General features: G+C 41.1%; 1 protein-coding gene across 4 annotated transcripts in view; it reads left to right on the forward strand.

Annotated features, from left to right (window-relative positions):
• The window catches only part of LRP5 (LDL receptor related protein 5), a 258401-nt gene that overhangs the window by 179166 nt on the left and 53962 nt on the right, over window positions 1-25273 (forward strand). For all 4 annotated transcript variants that reach the window (XM_039538081.1, XM_039538082.1, XM_039538083.1 and 1 more), the window contains one exon: window positions 22978-23194. In XM_039538081.1, the coding sequence (XP_039394015.1) occupies window positions 22978-23194 (217 nt within the window). The remainder of the gene's footprint in view (window positions 1-22977; window positions 23195-25273) is intronic.

Raw genomic sequence — 25273 nt, forward strand, 5'->3', positions numbered from 1 at the left:
GATGACAATGCTGCTCTTGTTGATCTTAAATATTTATATTACAGTAATGCCTAAAAGTCACAACTAGTTATGTCATGCTCAGTGTTGTACAAACACATTATGAAGGGCTGTCCCTGCCCCAAAGAGCTTACACTCTAAATACATGTTTCTTGAACACAGTAACCCTACTGTCTTAAACATGCTGCAGTGTTTGTGCCTTCTTCTAGTTCTCCCATTCCTCACCCTCAACACCCTTCGTTAGGCACCTTTGTATATGTCTTATGAACTGGAAATGTGATATTCCATCCTGATTGCCTGACTGCCATTAGCAAAGAGGTTTATGTTTTAGCTGATAATTAGAATTCTTCATCATTTTTTAGTGAGAGCCATGTTCATAAGAATGTACATTCTCTGATGGCAAGTATCAGGGGGTAGCCGTGTTAGTCTGGATCTGTAAAAGCAACAAAGAATCCTGTGGCACCTTATAGACTAACAGACGTTTTGCAGCATGAGCTTTCGTGGGTGAATACCCACTTCTTCGGATGCAAGACTTGCATCCGAAGAAGTGGGTATTCACCCACGAAAGCTCATGCTGCAAAACGTCTGTTAGTCTATAAGGTGCCACAGGATTCTTTGTTGCTTTTACATTCTCTGATGGGGTATTAATAGGATTACAGTAAAGAGAGATGGGCAAGACCTGCTAAATCACTAGGTCTGTCCTTTTGCCAAGACAGAAAACAGTCTTTTGAAAGGTTTCAGAGTGGTAGCCGTGTTAGTCTGTATCAGCAAAAAGAACGAGGAGTACTTATGGCACCTTAGAGACTAACAAATTTATTTGGGCATGTGCCACAAGTACCTCCTAAGTCTTTTGAAAGTGGGTGCAGCTGATGCTAAGCTGATACCATGCTTGAGTTCAACCCAAAGGCAGAGGAGAATCTAATATGGAGATTATCCCAATCCTGAAATAGGATAGGACACAATAAGGAGGGCACATTGCAAGCATGATCATTTCCAGTGCTGTTTGTAACTTTATAACCTTTATTTCTGCTTAAGTATCAGAGGGGTAGCCGTGTTAGTCTATATCTGTAAAAAGCGACAGAGTCCTGTGGCACCTTATAGACTAACAGACGTATTGGAGCATAAGCTTTTGTGGACAGGACTCTTAGTCGATTTCTGCTTAAGTTTCCCTTCTCACTAATGCTTCCTATTACATTATACAGTTAGAGTTTCAGCTGATACATACAAATAGAATAGGAAGGAATGATCAATCAGGTCCACACATACAAAATGGGAAATGACTGCCTAGGACAGAGTACTGCGGAAAGGGATCTGGGGGTCATAGTGGATCACAAGCTAAATATGAGTTGACAGTGTAACACTGTTGTGCAAAAAAAAAAAGAAAAAGGAGGGGATATATTTGTAACCAAGACCCGCTCTTCTCCGTGCTGATTAGGCCTCAATTGGAGTGTCCAGTTCTGGGTGCCACATTTCAGGAAAGATGTGGACAAATTGGAGAAAGTCCAGAGAAGATCAACAAAAATGATTAAAGGGGTAGAAAATATGAACTATGAGGGAAGATTGAAAAAACTGGGTTTGTTTAGTCTGGAGAAGAGAAGACAGGGATGGGGGAACATGATAAGTTTTCAAGTACACAAAAGATTTTTAATAGAAAGAGGGAGAAAAATTGTTCTTGTTAGCCTAAGAGCATAGGATAAGCAGTGGGCTTAAATTGCAGCAAGGGCAGTTTACATTGGACATTAGGAAAATCTTCCTGTCAGGGTAGTTAAGCACTGGAATAAATTGCCTAGTGAGGTTGTGGAATCTCCATCATTGGAGGTTTTTAAGAGCAGGTTAGACAAGTACCTGTCAGGGATGATCTAGATAATAGTTAGTTCTGCCATGAGTGCAGGGGGACTGGACTGGATGACCTCTCAACATCCCTTCCAGTCCTGTGATTCTATGATGCAGTGTCACCATTGATTAGTAAACAGCTCGTCCATCCCCCATCACTGTGGGGATTGCTGCTGGCAAGAGTGGTGTTGCACTCCAGCTGGAAGGGCTGGGTGGCTATCCTGGCAGAGAGACAGAAGAGAACTCACTAAGAGCCTTTTATAAATGAAATGAAATAGTTCTAATAAAATCATGTCCCGGTTTTAGGCTAGAAGTAAGTGCTGTATATCCATTTGAAAAGATGTGATTCTCACCCTCCTCAGTGTATAAAGCCCTGATTTCTACTCTACTGGGTCACAAGAGATCGGATCTTAAACTTGTCAATGGTGCAGGCCTCAGTATTACCCATTCTGGGTCCCAGGCCAGGGGAGCTTTTGGAGGAAGAGAGACTTCCACCTTTATGGGTGTATAAGGGAAAAGTCACTCTGGCAGGTTTTTTGTTTAGTGGTTTGAGGCTACTTCTGGAGTTTTGCTGTGTCAGTAATCTCAGGCATGAGGGATTAGTGGGCAGAGTGCAGGTGAGATACTTTGATCATGCACCTCATACTTATTTATTGCATAGCTTTGCAGTCGCCCCTGTGGCTAACTTCTGTCACTTAAGCAGATTCGGTTTATTGTATTTTATCTCCTTTATGTCTTTTTCTAGTGAGCATTTTCCTCTTCTGGATTTCATGTAAATATGGAATAACTCTGGGCTCTTACACAGGACTAAGAAAGCATAAGCTTCATAATTTTTATTTCTAATTAACTATTGACCCTTGGGGGCAGCTGTCAACTATTGCCCAGAGTTATTAAATTATTTAATGTATTTTATTATTAAAAACATACCCTTTATAGTTATATTTTTTTTAGCATAAAATCACTCCCACTGTCCCCAAAGGAAAGAGCCTCTGCTGCCATCCAGGGTTGCATGCTGTGGACAGACTCCTTCCCTTACGTCCTCCACTGTGCCTGTGAGAATCCTGGCTCATTACCCACCCACCTCCTGTGATATGAAGCTTGCAATCTGAATGGACAAGACAGATAAAGGGTGGGAGAAAGGACTTACTATCCTTATTTTACAGATGGGGAACTAAGGCATGAAAACGTTCATGACTTGCCAAAGGTCTCACAGGGAGTGTATGGCAGAACTGTTGCCCGAGTCCTGGTCTAATGTTTTAACCACAAGACCAGCCTTGCTCAAAGTATTTAAGAGTTAATTTAAGTTTCCAGCAGATGGACACTCCATTGCTCTCTGGAGGTCAGAGGCCTCCATTATGATCTCAGATCAGCAGATGTGTGGCACAATGTAATTGAGAGGCTAGTAGTAGCCTCTCCTCAAAACTGTGGCTGTACTGAACTATGACTAAATTGCTGAAGGTCTCATCTATCTGTATTGTGCTCATTGCTATGGAATGTGGATGCTGGATACGCTTGTTTAGCTTACGTGTACTGGGGGAAAAAGTCACCAAAAAGGTGCATGTTTTGATTAAAAGTGTGAGGTTCTAGCAATTACATGCTCTTGACAACAACTCCTCCGTTTGTGGACCATATGCAAATATTTTCCATATAACGCTGGGCCAAATATTACACAGAAACCTCATCAAATACATGATCATTCCAAAGAAGGATGCTCTCTGCCTATTGAATTTTACATTATCCAGATAATTCTAGGATCCAGATGGAGAATGCAGTATTCAGGGATGTCCATCAAATAGATGCAAACTCCTCTAATCGTTGGTTTATGGGTTGGATACGCTTGCATACACTGTTCATTGTTAATTTTAACTATGACAGACATGGTTTGAATTTTGCCCACCTGAGAAACTGACGCTCTCCCTGTGTACCATCACAAAGTCCCTTATTTTAAACATATGGAAATACAGGTTCTCAGTGGAGAGCCTTTGGCTCAGGAATTTGTTTCCAAAAGAGAACTTAATTGTTGGTTGGTCCCAAGGTATTAGAGAGACTAGGTGGGTGAGGTAATATCTTTTATTGGTCAAACTTCTGTTGGTGAGAGAGACAAGCTTTTGACCTTACACATTGCTCTTCTTCAGGTCTGAGGAATGTACTCAGAATGTCACAGCTAAATAAAAGTTGTAACAGATTGTTTAGCAACCTTCTCTTGGGGTTCTTCCCCCTGCAGTACCCCACAGTCTCGCTGGATCTCCCCTCCCTGGGGAAGCCCCAACCCTCTATCCCCAGCTTGCCTCAGTCTTGGCTACTGCCAGTCACCATCTAGCCCCCGCTCACTGGGGCGGACTGCAGTATAATTGCCACTCATCATTGTCAAGGAGGGTTTGGACCTGCTGCCTCTGACTACCCAATGGGATGCCCCATTGCAACCCCAGTACCTTCTCGGCTTTAACAAGGCCTGCAGCCTGGGGGTTTTCCAGGCCAGATCTCCCCAGCTCCTCTGGCCTTTCCCCAGCCCTGCTCCACTCTAGGTACCCTGCTCAGCTCCCAGCAGCCAGGCCCATGCAGAGAGAGACTCTTGAGCTCTGGCTAGCAGCCCTTTTATAGGGCAAGCTGCCGCCTGATTGAGGCATGGCCCCAGTTGAGGCTGCTTTTAACCGCTCCGGGCAGGAGCAGGGTGACCACCCCGCTACACTAAGCAAGCACATTTATTCATAGGGTAAAAGCATTACAGAGAAAACATATTAACAATAAAAGAACTTACACGCATGTTCAAAGCTAATGAGAGATCACTCCCCAACTCTGAGGGCTGTGGTTGGTAAACAGTCCTTCAGGGGTTTTCCTGGGATTACAAGTCCATAGTGGCCTTACCTCAGAACAAGTATACCCAGGAATCTGTAAATCACTCCTTTATCCAGTTTGGGCCTCTGGTCTGATCTTCATGTAACAGGCGATCAGCAGACAGTGGGATTCTCATCAGGGTGCAGCTTCAAAAGAATGGTTCCAGTGAGTGAGAAGTTGCCTTCCTGTCCTCCCAAGTATTCCCTAGGAACACCACTTAACCTTTGTCTAGCTCATTGTTTCAAAGAGTTATTTGAAGCTCATTACCCTTCCAAAGGTTTACATTAGTCATGTCTCCTCGAGAAGTTACATACAGTCCCACAACAACATGTAACATTTGCATTTTTAATTACAATGAGCTTCTGAGATACTTACATTTAATCCAGCAAGGTTTAACTTAATTGACTAAGATTTGTCCAGGATATTGCAGGAGATAGCCATGTCGGTCACACTATCCAAACATAATTCAGTGCAAGTTACTAATGTAAGTTTTAAAACGTCTTGAATGTTCTGTACCATGAGTGTTTCAGAGTGTGAGGAGTGAGCAAACACAATTGATGGGACTAGTTGTTCAAAATGACATAGGGGAGGGTACCATTTTACAACATCTGGCATCCTTCTCATTGCAATGAGACAAATTTCACACTTTAAAAAAAAAAAGCCTGTCACATTTCACTCATGTTGCGGCATGTTGCACGTAAACAAAGGGTCTTACGCCTTGTGTTTCATTGAGGGGGTAGCTTAATTAACCTCAGATTTGCTATAAATATTAGTTAGATACATGGCTTCTGGGGAAAAAAATAGTCAGAATGTTCTAGTGACCAGACCTTTTTCACTGTTCTGAGCCTGCAAAGTGGCCAGAAACTGGCCAGATCGCCCTAGTTAAAACTGCCACCAGTGTGAGGGAGTCCTGAGCTGGCTTAGCCACTCCTACATTATTGACCTGACACAGGGACCTGACGGGGGTTGTGTGGCCGGAGTGCTGTCTCCATCTTTTCTCAGCTGGAGGATAGGCCCTTGATGGCTGTTTCCAGCTGCTGAAGTCTTAGGGGAGCCCCAAGGCTGCTCTAAACTGTGAGGGCCAGCACAGGGACTCAAGACGTCACAACTAGTTCCTTGATGGTATGTGCATGCACATATACACAACCATGCACATACCACCCCCAAAGCATCCAGCAGAGACCAGGCACAGCAGGCGATGTAGCCCAGGGTGTTAAAATAAATACTATGTTTTAAAAAGAGAGAACATATTATGTCTTCGAGAAGCTGTTTTTATACTGCAGTTTCAAATGAATCTTATTTTCATGCAGTGGTACCGCTTTTACTGTGATAATGCATGTTATGTCTGATACAGAAGCAGCTAGGAAGCCCACCTTTTACTGATCATCCAGAGTAAGGTACTTTATAAATAAGAGCATAAAGTGTCAAAACTTGTGTGGTCAGAGTTTTAGGTTCAACACTGACCACATGTGATGGAGATGATGATATGGAAATGCCTGTCACAGGGGATCTGCTGGAGCAACATGTGGTGTAATAATTCAGCAAAGTGCTTAAAAACATGAAAAGTTAAGCTTAAGTGCTTTTCTGAACTGGGCAATATACTAAATTGGGGCCAGAGAGCACATAGGTGCATGGATGTTTGAGGCTTTTCTTTTTTGAGCACACATGCAAATTTAATCTTTCATGTCTGTTATTGCAATGATCTCTCTGCACCCAGTAATTTTGGCTTTTCCAGGGAAAGTTACTGACTCATCTTCCCTGCTTAGAAATTGAGGAGGGGGAAAAGCAAATTTTAGTGAAAGAGGGAAGATGCATGGTTCTAACTTCTCAGAAACAAACCTGCCTATAAGATATCTCCTCTCCCCTTCTAATATGAATATTTATTTGCTTAAGAAAGGCTATTTGGATTCACTTATGAGGAAGGTAAATATAGCTTGTCTAAGCAATTACTAACTGGGGACATAAAAACATCTGCAAAATTTAGAGGTGTAAACACCAAGAATGGAGACAATTCATTTAGAGTGGTACTTCAACTAAGCTAATTTAGGGTTAGGCCTGTTCCTCTAAACATTCTGTGCTCTTAACTCCTTTTGGCTTCCAGTGGGAATCCCATACATTTATAGGATTGGGTCCTTGAAGTGTAAGGTCTTTGAGGCAGGGATTCATGACTTTGTCCATGTGGCATAATTCTCGCTGTATAAATAGAACATAGCAATTTAAGGGGCTACAGCTAGATGTATCAGGATGAGATAATGAAAATGAATGATAAATTTTCCTGTGAAATTCCCAAACCCCAGGGGAGGCAGCGGGAACCTCATCCTGGAAGAGATTTCAAACTGGACTGGACAAAGGATTTAAGAAGGTACTATAGAGAGTAATCCAATATGGGCAAGAAGATAGAGTAGATGAGACTTAATGGGTTCTTTCTATCTCTGGTTTTATCCTTGGACTTTTTTGTAATTCTGATCATTTTATTTTATTTTGTTGTTTTCAACCTTTTTTAAATATTACTGATATATTTTTATAAATTTGTTACGCCTGCTGGTAAAATTTGGATTACATACATGATGAATGTTTAGAGGATATGGTATCTTCATGGGATTGGTAGATGCTTTTAAAGTTAAAAAAAAAAAGTAAGGAAAATACTTTCCCCCTAATACTTTGAAGCAGTTTTTAGGAGGTGAGGAAGAGGAGAGTGAAGACATATAGAGACTTTTGTGTTTTGTTTTTTTAACATCATTGTAACAAATTGAAATTCTACCTTTTTCCGAGGTGTTAGTTAAGTTTTAAGAGCTTCAGAAAGTTGGAAATATATATATGGGAAGAGCATTAACAGGCTTTCTTGCATTATTGTATTTTTAAAGAATAGTAACTAAGTTATTTGGTTGTATATCCTTATATGTTCTGTTGGTGGTTTGGGAATAATTGAAGTCCTTTGATATTTAGTATTAAGTACTGTATAAATAGCAGCACATTTTCCACTTACTACTTATTTATACAACATTTAATTTAAAACAAAACAAAAGTGAGGATTGAGTTCATCCTCCGTATATGGCTTATATTGTCTAGAGATGAGTTGCAATAGGTTTGGTTTGGTTTGTTTTTAAATCAGTTTGTGTAGAACTTCTTTTCCCTTTAAAGAATGAAGCATTCAATAGTGTTGCAGTTATACTGGACAGGAAAGAAGTTTCAGAATTGACTGGCTGCACCCTTAATCCTTTGATATCCTGTAAGCAGAACAAAGTTCTGGAAATGTCAGGCTGATGTAACAGTGCTTCATATGGAGAACATTAGTTGTTCCTAGATTAGATTTATAGAACGTAAGATAGATTCAAGATCATAATCATGTCAGTGTAACCTTTCCAACAAATGAGCAATTACCCATTGTTCAGCCTTTGTTAGAGTTTGTTGTTTATTTTGTGGTTGGTTTTGTTTTTAAAAGCTGAATTGAAAACCCAGTATTCTCTCTAGAACTACCAAGAGTTTGTAAGGTCCAAGGAAAAAGTCAGGTGTGATAGTTTTGATGACATGATGTTATGAAAATTAAGGACAAGGAGTTACATTGTATACAAGCATCTATTTCAGATGGTGATAAGATGTGCACAAAAGCTGTTAGATATGTATCTTAATGTAATTTATATTCTGAGGGAAAATAACTACTCCGATCTTAATACATTCTATTTAATGTTACTTCAGTTTCAGAAGCAACTAGAAAAACAGTAAATCACTTTATGCTTCATATGACTAGATTTTTCAAAATGTAATATGCATCCCTAGTACATTTGGACTTCTTTATTTAAAAAAAAAAAAGCAGATTGAGAAATAAATTGTTCTGAAGTCAGCGAGTTCTGAACACATGGCTTTGAAGTGTCCAGTTTATAATTATGTTTAATTGACTAGGACTCGAGTGGTGGTAGATTCCAAAGTCAGCTGGAGCTTATGTTTGTTCAGTTCTTTTAAACTTATCCTTATATTTGAAAAAAATGCTGTTAAGAAAATTCTCTCCATCACATTCTTTCTTCCCTCGCTTTCCCATGACAATCTTGTCCCATTAAATGATACAGTACTACTTTAATTTAAAAAAAGAAGCATGTTTTGTAATCTTGCTAATCTTTTGGTTTATCTGGGCCTATAGAGCAGTGTCCCAGAGAGGGATAGTTCTTGTATTTAAATGACAGCATTTAATATGTGCAGTTCAGGTTATCTTTGCTTTAATGCAGAGCTTTTACATTATACTCAGAGGGTTCCAGTGATATATTTTTTCAAGCTGCATCATTTTGGTCCCTTTCTTTAGCATGTATCCAGTGTAATAGTGGAATCTGATACGAAATTTGTGGAAAACTGATAACCCAAACTATTTTGGCACATTGCTACTGTAGCACATGTTTTAAAAGTGCCAATAGGGAGTCCCACATATTTTACTTGTTGGAATCTCCACTATGCTCCCCTCTGTCTTCACTGTTGATTTAATATGCAGTTTTACCAATGAATCTCACAGTTGCATGCTGTGAGCCTCTACCAGCAGCTGATGCTGTACTGAGAGTTAGTCGATCATCAGAAAGATGCTATGGTATTTTGCTTGATATTAAAATTAGATTGTATATTTATCAGCGGTGGCTGAATTAATTTGCACAAATCTTAGAACTTAAACTAACTTTTGCGGAATTGAAAACAAACAGATTTTTATAGCAAAGAACGTAGCTTTTGTTATCTTAATTTTCAGGTGCCCAGCTTGTGACCTCTTTGATGGGGCCTAGTTTTCAGAAAGTGCTGAGCACTTGTCTGTAAAAAAACAGGATCCTATAAAAAAACACACATTGGTTCTAAAAATCTTGGCTCTTGGGCCTGTACGTGTAATTCATTCTCCTGCACAAGCAGGGTCAGAATACACAGACCTATAAACCATCTCTCGCCTCCTCAAACTGCCCCTTACACAAGTTGCAGATGAGGGTGACAAGAAAAAACTTTGTGATACCTCGAAGTTCTCTCTTGTGGGGTAAGTGTCCAATGCTGCTGTTGGGACATTTTCAGGAAAAAATGAAGGAGTCATTCGATTAGCTTGGCAACCTCTGCTAGGGTCCACATATGCATCAACACCTCATGGTCAGTAGCACTGAAGATACTATAATAGATCTAAAAGAACAGGCATGGATGCCTGAGCTTCATCCATTTCTAGATCATCAGACAACATCACCAATACAGTCTCCGTTGTGTACCTAGATTTAAATTCAATTGACTGGGGTCACAGAGGCCTGTGACATTGCTAAAGTTGTCTGGGCATGACCTCCTCTATAAACTTTGGAGTGGGGCTAAGTAAGCATCTATGTCAAATGAGCAAGGGTTGAACAATTGCTTCTCTAAGCACGTTGGCACCTTGCCTTCTATAAGAGGCATTGAGAACAGATTCCAGCAGTGTTCCCCATCATCTTCCTGCTGACCTACACCAGCCAGGAGGCATACAGGCTGGAATCTATCTTAAACACACAAACACACCCAGCACCTCAGAAGCTCCATTGAGTGAGTGGCCCAAAACTGAAGGAGAAAAATAACTGATTGAAAACTGGACCCCGTTGAACTCAGTGGGGCCAGAGTTTCACCCTCTTTGTATCCCCATTCTGTTACCATGGGGTCGGAGAGCTCCATGTGGATCCAAGTGATTTTATTCACAAGATTATTTGAAAATTACTCCTGGTAAGAAACACTCGACTCCATCTAGGCTGAGCTGTGGTAAAGGGGAAGAAATCTTCTCTGCCTCCTATGAACCACAGCATTATATTTCAGAAACTGTTTCTGCCTGAGTCAAATTCAGAACAGGACCCCTTACCCTCAGGGATCTTGCACTCTTCCCTCTTTGTCTGATGTATTAGTTAGGTCTGAACACACAGCTTTGGTGATCTGTGAGGCTAAAGCCATGGAAGAGAACATTTAGGAGCTGCTGTGTCAATAGTATGAATTTGAAGAACAAAGCAATAGGGTATGTGGTCAGATGGCATAAGCACTCTCTTCACTGCCCCCAGCAGGATGCCCAACCAGCTCTGGTAATATTTCTGGGTGAAATTTTAAAGTGACCTGTAAAGCCCAAAATGGGTGATCCTACAGCAGCTGTGATCCATGGGGAGGGCTTTATTAAATGATAGAAAGTATTTGAGTGGTGGCCCTTTCACAGTGGTTTTTGTTTGAGTAAGCTTGTGGGAGCACTACCAGAGTGTGTATTCCCGGAGTCCAGCCATGAAACAGCTCTCAATTAGGAAGTGAACAGTGGGTGATGGCATGCAGGTAACATACCAAAAATCCTCTCTGTTTCAGAATTTTTATGTCCAGCACTGCCACAAGAAGTAGCTTTTTGCACAGGATGAAAGCTTACCCAGGTCAGATACGCAGCTGTAGATAAGTACACCTCTACCCCGATATAATGCGACCGATATAATACGAATTAGGATATAACGCGCTAAAGAAGTGCTCCAGGGGGGCGGGGCTGCGCACTCTGACGGATCAAAGCAAGTTTGATGTAACGCAGTTTCACCTATAACGTGGTAAGATTTTTTGGCTCCCGAGGACAGCATTATATCGGGGTAGAGATGTATGTCTTCCTGTTGGAGTGAATCAGCATGATAGGATGATCTGTTGTGAAGTTAGAAGTGGGGAAGACCTTCCTCAGAAAAGAATTTGGTGCATCACTAAACATTCTTAACTTATTTCCAGTGCTGAGGTACTACCAATCATCACTATGTTCGGTAGATATGTTATCTCCTTACAAGAGACTTGTACTCCAGTTGTGTTTCATGGATTAATCCTAAGGGTATGTCTACACTGGAAACTTCAAAGCGCTGCTGCAGGAACGTTCCCGCAGCAGAGCTTTGAAGTGCGAGTGTGGTCATGCGCAACGCTCCTGGTAATCCCCCTCCACGAGGGGATTAGCTCCCAGCACTTGGAACCTGTCTACACTAGGGCTTTAAAGCACTCAGTCTTGCTGCGCTCAGGGGGCTGATTTTTCACACCCCTGAACCAGCAAGTTAGAGCACTATAAAATGTATGTGTAGACAAGCCCTAAGTGTTCTGTCTGTGCTCTTCTTTGCAGATCTTTCACAAATAAAATAGGTGGTGATGGCTGGGTTTGTTTGTTAATAAAAGTTTGGAGAATTAGAATCATCTGTGAAAGTTAGAATAACAAATACGAATGATCACAGTTGTGTACGCTGGCAGGCAGACAGTGCTAATGCATAAGCTATGTGGAAGAAAGAAAAAGTTTAGCTTATTTTTACCAGATGGATTGGCTGTTGTCAAGGTGCACTGAAATTGTCACAAGATGGCCTTTTTTACAAGCATTTGTATGCTCAAGAAGTTAACTGAACAAAGAAGAGCTGCTCTCTAAATTCCCAATTCTCTCCAATCATTTGAGCCAGCAGATTGCTAGGAGACTCTTTGTGTGGGTAGTGGCCAGAGATGTATTTTTTCAATGTTGCTAGATGAGGTAGATGGTTTTGGTACTGGTTTTTAATTTATTCTGTTTTCTCCGTGCCAGTTTCTGTCAATACATACCTGGCAGTAAGCCCTTCCAGATAGAAAAAAGGAATCTGCTTTTATCCTGAAGCACTGATGAAAGGTAGCCCTATTTCAGCTGCTGGAAAGGCCTGAACTGGGCTGAATATAGAATGTAGGACAGCCTGCTCACAGCTGCCTCTCTTCTCTTTTCGGGGCAGGGTGTTGACCCTCTGGAATTTGCCTCTCCTCCCCATGTTTTGTCTGGGCACAGTTCCATAAGAATGTCTCCCCAGGGCCCCTATGGAGAATTTCTCAAAGTGATCCAGATTACTGTCTCCTACAAAGGGCTGAGCTCTTACCCTCCGGGAACCAATCCTAACCTCATTCAGCCCAGAGAAATCAGAGCCTGAACTAGGATCCCCTGCGTGGCAGGCCTTTAGGCTGCCTAGGCCAGCCCATTGCCCTTTTTGTAATGCTAGTGATTTTGCCTTGCTAAGTATTTGTTTCTAGTTGTCTAAGCTTTGTCTGTGGCAAATCAATGAATTGGTTTCAGCTTAATGAATTAAATATAGGGGCAAGTGCTCTGTCTTTTTCTTTGTTGTTATGTCAAAAGATATGCTGTATATGCAGAATATTTGGTTCTTCACAGATGCACCTGAAATGTAATCGGACTGCATGAATCACACTGATGCGCAGAATTTAATTGCATTGTTTTACTTTAATCTTGTTCAAAGAGCCTAGAGCTTTTGAATGTTATATTGGGGAATATTTGTTAAATCATTTAGCATATATTGAAACAGCAGCATCTAAACAAAATTACAATTTATTGTGCTTTCTTTATAACTTGGTTTATTAAAACGTTTTGATGTCTTTTTTATGCCACTCAGGATGGATTTTATCTGTGCTTGATGATGCTTCATTATTAAAAGCTTTGCCATTCAAGTCTCCAAAATAATCAGGCTTTCAATATGTATGTATGTATGTATGGTGAAGGAGATCATGTGGCCTGACATCAGAACAAAAAGTACAGCAGGTTTTGGGATCACGGGTTTATTCTTGGACAGTGGCCAAATTTCTTTGACCTTTTTGGGCCACACCCAGTCTTGCCATGTATTTGGTGCAGAGCAGAAACTCCTTGGGAAATAAAAATGCTAGATCTGAACTTGTGCATTGAGCCAGCCTTTTAATGCTATTGTCTTGCACTTGCTGATACAGACCTGTGATTTGATGCTCGTTTCTTATATCTGATTATTAGCTTTGTTACCAGGAGAGCCAAAACAGGAAGCAGTTACAGAGACAACCCACTGTAAAGTTGGCAGTGCATAAATAACTTTCTGTACTATTTTCCTACACGTTTTTCACAGTGCTCCTGGGGTGGTTCTCCTAATGACCACGTCTCGCTTCTGTGCACATTCAGCAGGAAGAGACTAGACCTTTGAATTTTCGTGTTAAAATATATGCTAGAGCTTTTTATTTATCACTGGTTGAACTTGGCTCAGGTTTGTAAGGACTTAAAGTTGCTAACTGACATCAGAGCATTTTGTGGCAGGGGAGGAGGGGGAACCTTTGTGATCTCAGATTCCTTTTAATTCCTAAGTGATCTTTTTGGGTATTACTTGTACTCAACTCTCCCAATTACATGATCATTATATGACTTTCATGAGATCTGTCCAGCCGTGGTCCCATTTCATGAGGAACGGTTTGTTCTGCTTTCCGATGAAATGGCAGATTAACTCTACAAAATGAACCGACAATTCAGAGTTAGTTACTGTCCATAGGTTGATTTGGAGTTAGTTAATTCATACCACATTTTCCTTTTTCATTAGCATGTCAATGGTCAGCCTTTTGTGAATTTGCCCTATTGGTAATCTTGATTCCAGGCACATGCACACACACAAAAATTACACTGGATTATGGCCACAAATTTCTACAAATTACTTAAAAGGGGAAACCCTTACTAGGACATGGTAGTGTTCTCAAAGGACTCAAATACTAGGTTGAAGATTCAGCATTTCAGACAAATATCAAAAGCATGGAAATTTTGTCATGGTAACTGGGATTATTTTAATTCTCCCCCTGTCCCCTGCTGACCTTGTACGGTTCTCACCTCTGTCATCTTGGAGTATTTCAGTTGAGGGGTTTTTGGTAATACGAAGATGGAAAAGTACTGTTACAAGTAGTCTTCCTGCACCATCTGGACTAGACTAAGATTATGCTTCCATAATGGTGAATGTCTCTTAGACCAGTGATAGATACTTAAACCTGTCAGAGACTGGTTACTGAACTATTAGCTTCTTGTGGCTAAGGAGATTTTCCCATTAAAATATTAATAAATCTCAGGAGTCCCCTTTCACTCACAATCTGAAAACTAGTGTGTAATTCTAAACCTTTTATGGAGGGCTTTTACAAGCTGTGCAACTGTTAGTATGAATGTTTTCCTGGCCACTTGGCATCTGGCCTCTCTGTGGATTAACTAATTTGACATCCCCACTGTTTTAATTAGTTGCCACAGAGGAGATGTTATGTCTGAGAAGAGGCTGGTAGAGGTGGAGGATGGAATATTTCATGAGATAATATATGACATCAATATGCTCAAAGGGGGAGTCATATTATTTTAGAAGACTAGCCGCAACATTTAATTAGTCTTGTTTCTGTGACCTTCCTCAGCACAGATACTATGCGTGTAGTATATGAAACAGAGGAGAACACACAGAGAACATGACACCATCAATAATCTGAGATCTGCACTAGCTGCCACTAAAGGAAGAATGGTCTAGTGGTTAGGGCACTACTCTCGGCTGTGAGTGACCTGGGGGTCAATTCTCTGATGCACCAAAATCATCTTGTGTCACTTAGTCTTTCTGTGCCTCAGAGGTGATAGTACGGCTCTCCCTTGGTGGGGTATTGTGAGGATAAACACATCAAAGATTGTAAGATGCTCAGATACAAAAGGAATGGGGGCTATATGGGTATTATAGGTATGTTTTGGGGGAAGTTTAGGTGTTGATTTTATCTTATAAAGAGTTGAAATGATTTGGGATCTGGTTTTCTGAGATGACCTCCCTTCCCATGACATCCTGACACAGTTGAAATCAGCACCTCGAATTCCACATAGATTTAGGATGTAGCCCCATATAGAGTACATTGCATTAGTCTGTTCTTGATGTAATAAAGGCCTGGATCACTATAGCAAGAAATACATCAAATTGAAAGTTTGTACACTCAGGGCTTGGCTACACTTACAAATTTGCAGCGCTGCAGCAGGGTGTGAAAACACACCCTCTGCAGCGCTGCAAATTGCGGCGCTACAAAGCGCCAGTGTAGTCAAAGCCCCAGCGCTGGGAGCCGCGCTCCCAGCGCTGTCCGTTATTCCCCACAGGGAGGTGGAGTACGGACAGCGCTGGGAGAGCTCTCTCCCAGCGCTGGCGCTTTGACTACACTTAGCGCTTCAAAGCGCTGCCGCGGCAGCGCTACCGCGGCAGCGCTTTGAAGTGCTAAGTGTAGCCACAGCCTCATTCTCAGGAGTGGATGGAATTTACCACAGCTACTACCTGAGCATCTGGAAGCAGCCCCAGAAAAACCCCTACATTGCAAACCTGTTTTGTAAATGTCAGACATGCTTTCTCGTCCTGGGGTGCCACTACAATCTTCTTCAGCTCTTCCCATTGCTTCCCATCAGGCTTCTAACATTACCTCAGGGCTTGGCTACACTTGAGAGTTGCAGCGCTGGGAGTTACAGCGTTGGTCACACAGCTGTGTAGGGAAAGCGCTGGTGTGTGGCCACACTCACAGCTACCAGCGCTGCAGTGTGGCCACATTTGCAGCGCTGTTGGGAGTGATGCATTATGGGCAGCTATCCCAGCGTTCAAGTGGCAGCAACATGCTTTTCAAAAGAGGGGGGTGGAGTGTAGTGTGACAGGGAGCGGAGGAGAGAGAGAGAGAGTGGATTTTTGGAGCCGACACTGTGTATTACCGGTAGCTCCCTGTCTTGCAAAATCAGAAAATTTTCCCGACCCCTTAGTCTTAACTGCAAACAGCCTGCAGACCAGATAAGCAGCATGGACTCCCTTTCTCCTCCCCCCCCCCCCTTCTCTCGTCAAGCAAACACTCAACCCCTGTGAATGAGGCAGGCAGGGGGTTATCTCATTTGATTGTTCAGTCAGTTACAGATTGATCACAGCAAACAGGAGCTGTGTTTGTTTCTTAGATAAGCAGCTCCCGGAGCCCGAGTTCACAACAAAACAAAGAGAGGCTGCATAACAAAACAAAGAGAGTAATTTAGTTAAAAGCATTCTGGGATATCTCCTAATACCCTGGAGGCCAATAACAGCGCTGGTGTGTGGCCACACCTGACGAGCAGCGCTGCATCATCAGCCTTGCAGGTGTGGACAGTTACTAAGTTGCAGCGCTGGAAAGCCTCCACCAGCGCTGCAACTCTCAAGTGTAGCCAAGCCCTCAGTCAGCCAGCTAGCCCCAGCAGTTCAGCCCTGGTCACAGTCTTTTCAATAAGAATTCTTTGCTTCAGTCTTCACGGCTGAGGATGTTAGGGAGATTCTCAAACATGAGCTGGCTTTTGTAGGTGACAGATCTGAGGAATTGTCACAGATTGAAGTGTCACTAGAGGAGGTTTTGGAATTAATTGATAAACTCAACATTAACAAGTCACCGGGACCAGATGGCATTCACCCAAGAGTTCTGAAAGAACTCAAATGTGAAGTTGCGGAACTATTAACTAGGGTTTGTAACCTGTCCTTTAAATCGGCCTCTGTACCCAATGACTGGAAGATAGCTAATGTAACACCAATATTTTAAAAGGGCTCTAGAGGTGATCCTGGCAATTACAGACCGGTAAGTCTAACGTCAATACCGGGCAAATTTGTCGAAACAATAGTAAAGAATAAAATTGTCAGACACCTAGAAGAACATAAATTGTTGGGCAAAAGTCAACATGGTTTCTGTAAAGGGAAATTATGTCTTACTAATCTATTAGAGTTCTTTGAAGGGGTCAACAAACATGTGGACAAGGGGGATCCGGTGGACATAGTGTACTTAGATTTCTAGAAAGCCTTTGACAAGGTCCCTCACCAAAGGCTCTTACGTAAATTAAGTTGTCATGTGATAAGAGGGAAGGTTCTTTCATGGATTGAGAACTGGTTAAAAGACAGGGAACAAAGGGTAGGAATAAATGGTAAATTCTCAGAATGGAGAGGGGTAACTGGTGTTCCCCAAGGATCAGTCCTAGGACCAATCCTATTCAACTTATTCATAAATGATCTGGAGAAAGGGGTAAACAGTGAGGTTGCAAAGTTTGTAGATGATACTAAACTACTCAAGATAGTTAAGACCAAAGCAGACTGTGAAGAACTTCAAAAAGACCTCACAAAACTAAGTGATTGGGCAACAAAATGGCAAATGAAATTTAATGTGGATAAATGTAAAGTAATGCACATTGGAAAAAATAACCCCAACTATACATACAATATGATGGGGGCTAATTTAGCTACAGCGAATCAGGAAAAAGTTCTTGGAGTCATCATGGATAGTTCTCTGAAGATGTCCATGCAGTGTGCAGAGGCGGTCAAAAAAGCAAACAGGATGTTAGGAATCATTAAAAAGGGGATAGAGAATAAGAAGGAGAAAATATTATTGCCCTTATATAAATTGATGGTATGCCCACATCTTGAATATTGCGTACAGATGTGATCTCCTCATCTCAAAAAAGATATACTGGCACTAGAAAAGGTTCAGAGAAGGGCAACTAAAATGATTAGGGGTTTGGAATGGGTCCCATATGAGGAGGGATTTAAAAGGCTAGGACTTTTTAGCTTGGAAAAGAGGAGACTAAGGGGGGATATGATAGAGGTATATAAAATCATGAGTGATGTGGAGAAATTATATAAGGAAAAGTTATTTACTTATTCCCATAATACAAGAACTAGGGGGCAGCAGGTTTAAAACAAATAAAAGGAAGTTCTTCACACAGCGCACAGTCAACTTGTGGAACTCCTTGCCTGAGGAGGTTGTGACGGCTAGGACTATAACAGCATTTAAAAGAGAACTGGATACATTCATGGAGGTTAAGTCCATTAATGGCTATTAGCCAGGATGGGTACGGAATGGTGTCCCTAGACTGTCAGAGGGTGGAGATGGATGGCAGGAGAGAGATCACTTGATCATTACCTGTTAAGTTCACTCCCTCTGGGGCACCTGGGATTGGACACTGTCGGTAGACAGGATACTGGGCTAGATGGACCTTTGGTCTGACCCAGTATGGCTGTTCTTATGTTCTTATGTTAATAATCTCATGCAAGAAAAGAAGATTAGAGACTGGGAAATAGTTGGTGAGACTGTCAGGCTCGCACTATGATTTCTTGGGCATGGATCTAACCAGCAAAGGACCTAATACCTCCATGCTGGACTTTACCAGCTATGACGGGTAGAATCCAACTACCAGTAAGTTCAGCCAGATAAATTTAGAACCTCAATGAGTACAACTGGCCAAAAGTCAAGCAGAGGATGCCAAACTGCTTGTTTGCCCCCCTCTCCCTACCTATTGACATGGATCAGCTGTCACCGTCAGGGCTGTACTGGTTTGAAGCCAGTGATATTGCCCAACAAGTAGACAACTCCTCATAGCCAAAATAATCTCCTGCTTCCAATCTCCTGCTTGGATTCACTTGGCTGTCTGCCTGGATTGTTTCTTCTGCTGATAATTTTGCAGAAGTTATGATGCAGAGAAGAAAGAACTTTTTCCATCTCCAGTCTAGCTTTGGTATAAGACTTATTCTTTGTTGCAGTCTGACCAGTATCACAATTCTAACCTCCACTCCATTATGTGTCATGTGTTGTATATTGTAGCAGGAAGGCACTGGATTGCCTACCAGGTTTTCTTTCTCTAATTTTAGTGGCGGCATTTGTAAATTATGACTATGTAGAAATGTATGAGAATTTAAAAATACATATATTTTCCCTCCCTGCTGGGTCCAGTCCTAGCCTACTGCTTTCTAGCCCATTTCAGTACTTAAATGACATTTTGCCATTCATCTTTGTAAAGTGTTTTGAGATGTAATAGTTTGAAAGTCCTTCTACTGTACTGTCCTGTTTGTAAAGAGAATTTATATTTCATTTACTTAATATGGCATCCAGCTTGGCTTCAGCACCTGAGTATGCACATGAACTTTTGAACCCACGGCATTTGGCCCAGAGTATTGCCTGTGGGATTGATACTCATTTAAATAAATGAGTATTTGAGGTTTGCCTGGACATGATGTAATGGAGATAATTGCAGAACCACTTGGCTTTTAACCACAGACATCAACGGTTTGTTTTTTTTTAAAGAAATTTTCTGTATTTAGCTTAACTAAATAAAGACATTAATCTTAAATCTCTGCTACCTCATGTAACTTGGAAATTATGGTTAATACAAAACTTCCCCAAAACTTTCTGGTGTAAGGAATGGTAATGTTATTTTTAGCTGTCTCAAGCAGGAGACTTTCATCTGAAAGGAGTCCATTGATTTACCTCTCTTGCATAGCTCAAGGGTGTCTCACGAGTGGATTATCTATCTCCATGCTTCAAAATCCTACCTGTGTACCACTTGTCTGCTCTTCCTCTTTTTTCTACACTTTTCCCTTTTCTGTTTTTAAAAATGTAATTTCAAAAAGTGTTTAAATTATTTCCTGTTTCAGGAAAACTGAAAGAAGAGATGGGCAATAATTGGCTCCCTTATGTAGAGTTTATGCCATTAATTCTTCGCAGAACACTGTGATTTCCTGTTGGGGCTACACATTTAGGGTTGTGTGACAGATTTTAGGAGTCTGTTGCTTTGCCTTAATATTTAATACAGTAAGCAGTAAATATACACTGCAGTATATTTAAGTTAATGTTAGCTGGTAGGTAGCCTTAAAATTCACATGCAGTTTTTAAAAATGCTTTAAAATGTCTTTAATTCCTACCATAATCTGCAAGGTGGAGTCAATGCATTATAGCAGGGATTTCTATATGGTACAGATATATGTACAGTAGTTGACAGCTCTCTACCCTTTGACTGGATGAGATTGTGCATTTGCTAGCCGTTAAGAATTTTCTTGGTTACAATCCATTAACCAGAACTGGTGACCAGAGGATACCTTAATATCTCCAAACTGAAAGCCTCATGCCCAATATAACTTTGTCATGAAAGAAATGCATATAACATTTGTAAATTTGTGCATGTCTTTTGCAGAGCTGTGACAGAAATTTTTAAATCTGAGAGTTTTTTCCGTATATTCAGAAGCTCATCAAGAATGAGTACACTAAATTTCAAGGTTCTAACTTAATGGGAGCCTGACAGTTGAGAATCAACCTGTTACAAGCTTGTCTGCGTGTGTCTACACTGTATGCACACAGCATTCAAGCTAGTCATCTAATTGTTTTCAGGCTGTCTACATTGAAATTTATTATAGAATTTATGGGTGCCTTGTGGCTCCCCAATATATAATCAGGCGTTTAATGGAACAACAATGGTGTTAGCATGTTATTGAGGCCAAATGATTATAGTGAATTATTTTGAATCTACCATGGCACTCTTTCTTTGAGTCACAAGAAAATGGAAACATCATTAAACAAAGAATGGTTACCTCCACATGCTTTACAATTTTAATATCCTGGTGCTGAAAAAATCTCCAAATGATAATAAAAAGGAGCTTCTCTATAGAATAACTTTAAGACGATAAAGGACCATCTGGTATAGGAAGGATAGTCAAGTGGATAAGGCACTGGCCTGGGACTCAGCAGACCTGAGTTAAACTTCTAGCTCAGCCACAGCCTTCCTGTGTAACCTAGGTCAAGTCATTTAATCTGCCCCATGTCTCGCCTCCCCACCTGTAAAATGGGGATAGTTTCCTCCCACACAGGGGTGTTCTTGAGAATAAAATCTAATGATTGCGTGGTGCTCAAATGCTACAGTGATAAGGACCATGTAGTTACCTAGATATATCTCAGAAATACTGAACATAAAAGAAACTGAATGGCCCAGGGTATGGATAATGAAATACAAAGTCTGTCCCTTTTTTATCACAGTTTCACAGGTACTCGTTACCACCATCTAATGGCAGTAGGCTGGCCACGTATATAGGGTCTTCTGTACTCTGCAGCAAGCTGTGCCTGAGTTCTGTGGCAAGGTTCTCTGTGGTTTCTCTGGCAGCCTAGATATTTTGCAACCACTTAAATTTAATGATGGAGGCTTTTTATTGAATGACACTGGAAAATATATAGTAGCCAGGACAATGTTCCCTGTGTTAGTTTCATATTACAACCACAAGCTTATTTTATGCCACCCACACACTAAATTTTCAAGGTAAGACTGAATTATTTTACAAAATGTATAACTACATTATAATAATCATTGGGGAGGAGGTGGAAACTGGAGGCTTTGACAACTGCATAGGAAGGGATAGCTAGGGCCTTTGATTCCTGAGAAGGTATAGGAGGCAGTTTGATCACACAGGAGAGGATTGAAATTTTCCTCTGTCTTTCCACTTTGTAGAGCCAGGTGGATGTGGCTTTAAGTTTGTGGCTATGGGGAGTGTGTGTATGTGTGTGCGTGCGTGCAAGAACTCCTAATTTCCCCACCTTCCCCAACAACCATCTGGCTCCAGTGTCTTCCATTGCATCTAGCAAAGATGGACAAACATGTTAATCGTAACTGGAGGTTGTGCTAAAACACTCAGAAGTGAAATAGTTAAGTGTTGACACTTAAATGTTCATTGTTGGGTGCTTGGGGCGTCTCACACCTCTGTGATTTCAACCTGTCATCTTAGAAAGACAGCTCTGCATCGGTTCACACTCATTTCACATCTCGAAGATTATCTTCACAACCGTAAGAGCTAGAAACAATTATTTTCACAGTAAGGCTTACATTTTGAAGCAAGATTCCACAGCTATGAAATCATGGAATACATACTGAATGGACATAAAGAATGAACTACCTTGGGGGTGGCTACCTCAGACCAGGAGTGACATTCATGGGATTTACATTGCTTATACTGTGTCAGTTCAGAGGGTAAATGGAAAATGACTACTTCCAGGCTTGTTTGCTCTTTGAACTAAATTGATTTACCTTTTATTTTTAAATTAGGATTTGTCAAAAAATGTTTGTCAAAATGATTTTCTGACCAATAATGCCGTTTCAGTGATACTGGAATTTTTCACCAAGTTGTGTACATTTCTGTGAGATTTTGTTTAGAAAAAAATGGGGAAAAAATTCTAAAATGTTGAAACATCCCATTTGGACACTTTCAGAATGGAAAGTTTCAATTTTCAGTTTGAAATTACTTTTTGTTTTTTAAATTTACTCTATGATCAAAATAAAAATAAAGCAATTAAAATCTATCTAAAGGAAATGTTCCAACTGACCCAAAATGAATTTTTTTCAGCATTTAATTTAAGAAAAATAATGGAATTTTGGCTTTTCTTCCGAATTTGGGATGATTTTTTTTTTTTTTTTTTTTTTTTTGAAATCTCAAAATTGCAGAATGGAAATCCATTTTCTGACAAGCTCTATTTATAGATAGTATGGTGGATGGAGACTGCATGGCTGCCTCCTCACCTTAAATGTTATGTGGTAGAAGAGTTGTTCCTTCTTTGTCTAGAGATGTTAGCACTTAATTTGTTACACCATTTCCTAAATACATTCGTACAGAGCATGAGGTTTTTGTTTCCAGAGGCAGGTGGTCTCTAGATAGGCTTGCTGGAGTGGCAAGAGCACCTTCAGGTCATAATATGATCAGATTCGTTTCAACTATTGTATTAGAAGTGATGGTTTTTCCTCTCCTCTTGTCTGCCCCACAGGTAATAAATGTTGACGGAACAATGAGAAGAACTCTACTAGAAGATAAGCTTCCTCATATATTTGGGTTTACTTTGCTGGGGGACTACATCTACTGGACAGACTGGCAGAGACGAAGTATTGAAAGAGTTCACAAAATAAGAGCAAGCAGGGATATCATCATAGATCAGTTGCCAGACCTAATGGGCCTCAAAGCAGCAAGTGTGACCAAAGTGTTTGGTAAGCATGAGCAACGTGAAATGGAATTGAGACACTTTTTCCAGAGGGTTTTGCTTTTGTCAAACAATAACATTCACCCCTTTTGACTGGAATAATCATGATTTAATATGTTCTAATCCTGTTTAAAGGGAAACTACCTGTTTTGTGAAGCTAGCATAGTGAAAATATCAAAAGAGAAAAGCCTGCTTTCATGATGATTGCCATCAAAAAACTATCATGTATGAAAATACACCTGATAATTTCTTCTGAAATTGCAGATTAATGCAATAAGCAAAATGGAAGCAGTTTTCTTGCTCTACTATTCTTAAACAATAGGCAACTATTCATTCACTGTGTCAGTGAGGAGGCAAAATTTTGTAGCCTATTACAGCATTTCAGTGAAGTGATGGACATTTGTCAAACACCTTCTCCATGCTTTTTCCTCTGTAATGGTCAACCTAAGGCATATCCTGCCACAAGCTAAGAGTGACATGACAAGATGTGCGTGATTTCCCTGGCTTGTATTCAGAATTCCACAAAATGCTGTAGTTCCTGCTGCTGTGTCTTCCTAACCTTTTACTGACAGTAAACATAAATCCTTTGCAGCACTTCTGTCGCGTGTTGTGATATATAACAGGGATTTAATTTCCATATCTAACTGAGGAGGAATTGTCTACTCGCTCATATACTCTTGCTAGTGGGGACGGGGAGGTGGTAAGGAGATCCAAATTAAGTACTACCACTAAGCCCCTACCAGTTTTCCCTCACTAAGCTCCTGTCTGCCCCAATTCTTATACCTGCACCCCTATACAGTTTGGCATCCCCTGTGCATGTCCCTTACTGTCCCCTCTGGTCACAGTAATATCTCTTCCACTGTGTCCCCTCTTGCTTCCGACGCATGGCTGTGACAGACTGTGTACATATGTCTGTCACACTGTTGCTGCCTTTATCCACAGTAATCTGTACATACTACTAGAAAGGCAAGAAGCTGCTCTGTGCAGCAGACCAGTGAGGAAGAATAAGAGGTGAGAGTCTCGCAAGCAGGCAGTTTATCTTGTACGGCCTGAGAACTGGGAAAGCAGGACGTACACACTAGCCCTCGTGACCGCAGAGCCCCAGAAGAGAGGAAGAACCACCTGCAAATTGCTGAGAAAGGGCAGAGGAAAGGCCCAGCCAGGACTCCAGTGGTCCTGTGGGATTCTCTTGCTTGGGGAGGCAGAGAAAAAGTTGTGGGTTGAAGCTCACTGTGAGATCTTTTGGGAGCACACTGAATTTAAAACCCTGTTTCCTTTGGGGGACATATTTGTTTTTCCTATCGTCACCTTGTTTTTCCAGCACAAACGTCTGATGATTTTCAGACTGTGGGTCCCCCAAGATAGGACAATATTCTGTACTGGGTTCAGTTGGAAAACAGCTAAGGAACTTGTTCTGTGGCTTGCAGTCAGAACAAGGCCACCTGAACTCAAAGAGAGGCACTTAAATCTAGACCCAGGCCTGGCACTAAAAAAGAAATTGAATGATGCCACATTTAACAGCAACTGGGATCTCTAATCTGATCCCACTCTCAGTTCATTCTAGAAGAGCTTCAGTGTAGGAATAGGAGCACTGGAACTGGTTTCAGGCCCTAGGGCAGTGGCTTTGAAACCTGCAAGGTGCTGAGCATATCCTGTGAGTTGCCAAGCAGCCTGAACTCTTACTGACTTCATTAGCTCTTAGTGGCAGCGACTCATTCACTCCACGCATATGTACACTGTCTGGCACAGTGGAGCTCTGACCTGAGTGAGGAGGCCTTAAGATACTACTGTAGTGGTCAAGGGTACTGAGCACCTCTCGGAGATGCTCAGCATATAGCAATATCATGCCCTTTCTTGTACTGATCTCCATACTTTTTGTAAATCATGTGGGTACCGTAATTTAGCCCTCAGTTTGTAACATGATATGCTGTGAAATGGGTAATTCCCTAATGCAGCAAATACCATAACATATCAGACAGATACTGAAAATTAAATTTCGTGCTAAACTACCCAAGCCCATGAGTGTATGCGTAAAGATAATAGATTTATAGAAATATTTTTGTGGTCATTTTACAGTATCACTCTA

The sequence above is a fragment of the Mauremys reevesii genome, linkage group 4 (genome assembly GCF_016161935.1).
Source record: "Mauremys reevesii isolate NIE-2019 linkage group 4, ASM1616193v1, whole genome shotgun sequence".
In the NCBI taxonomy this organism is placed as follows: Eukaryota; Metazoa; Chordata; order Testudines; family Geoemydidae; genus Mauremys; species Mauremys reevesii.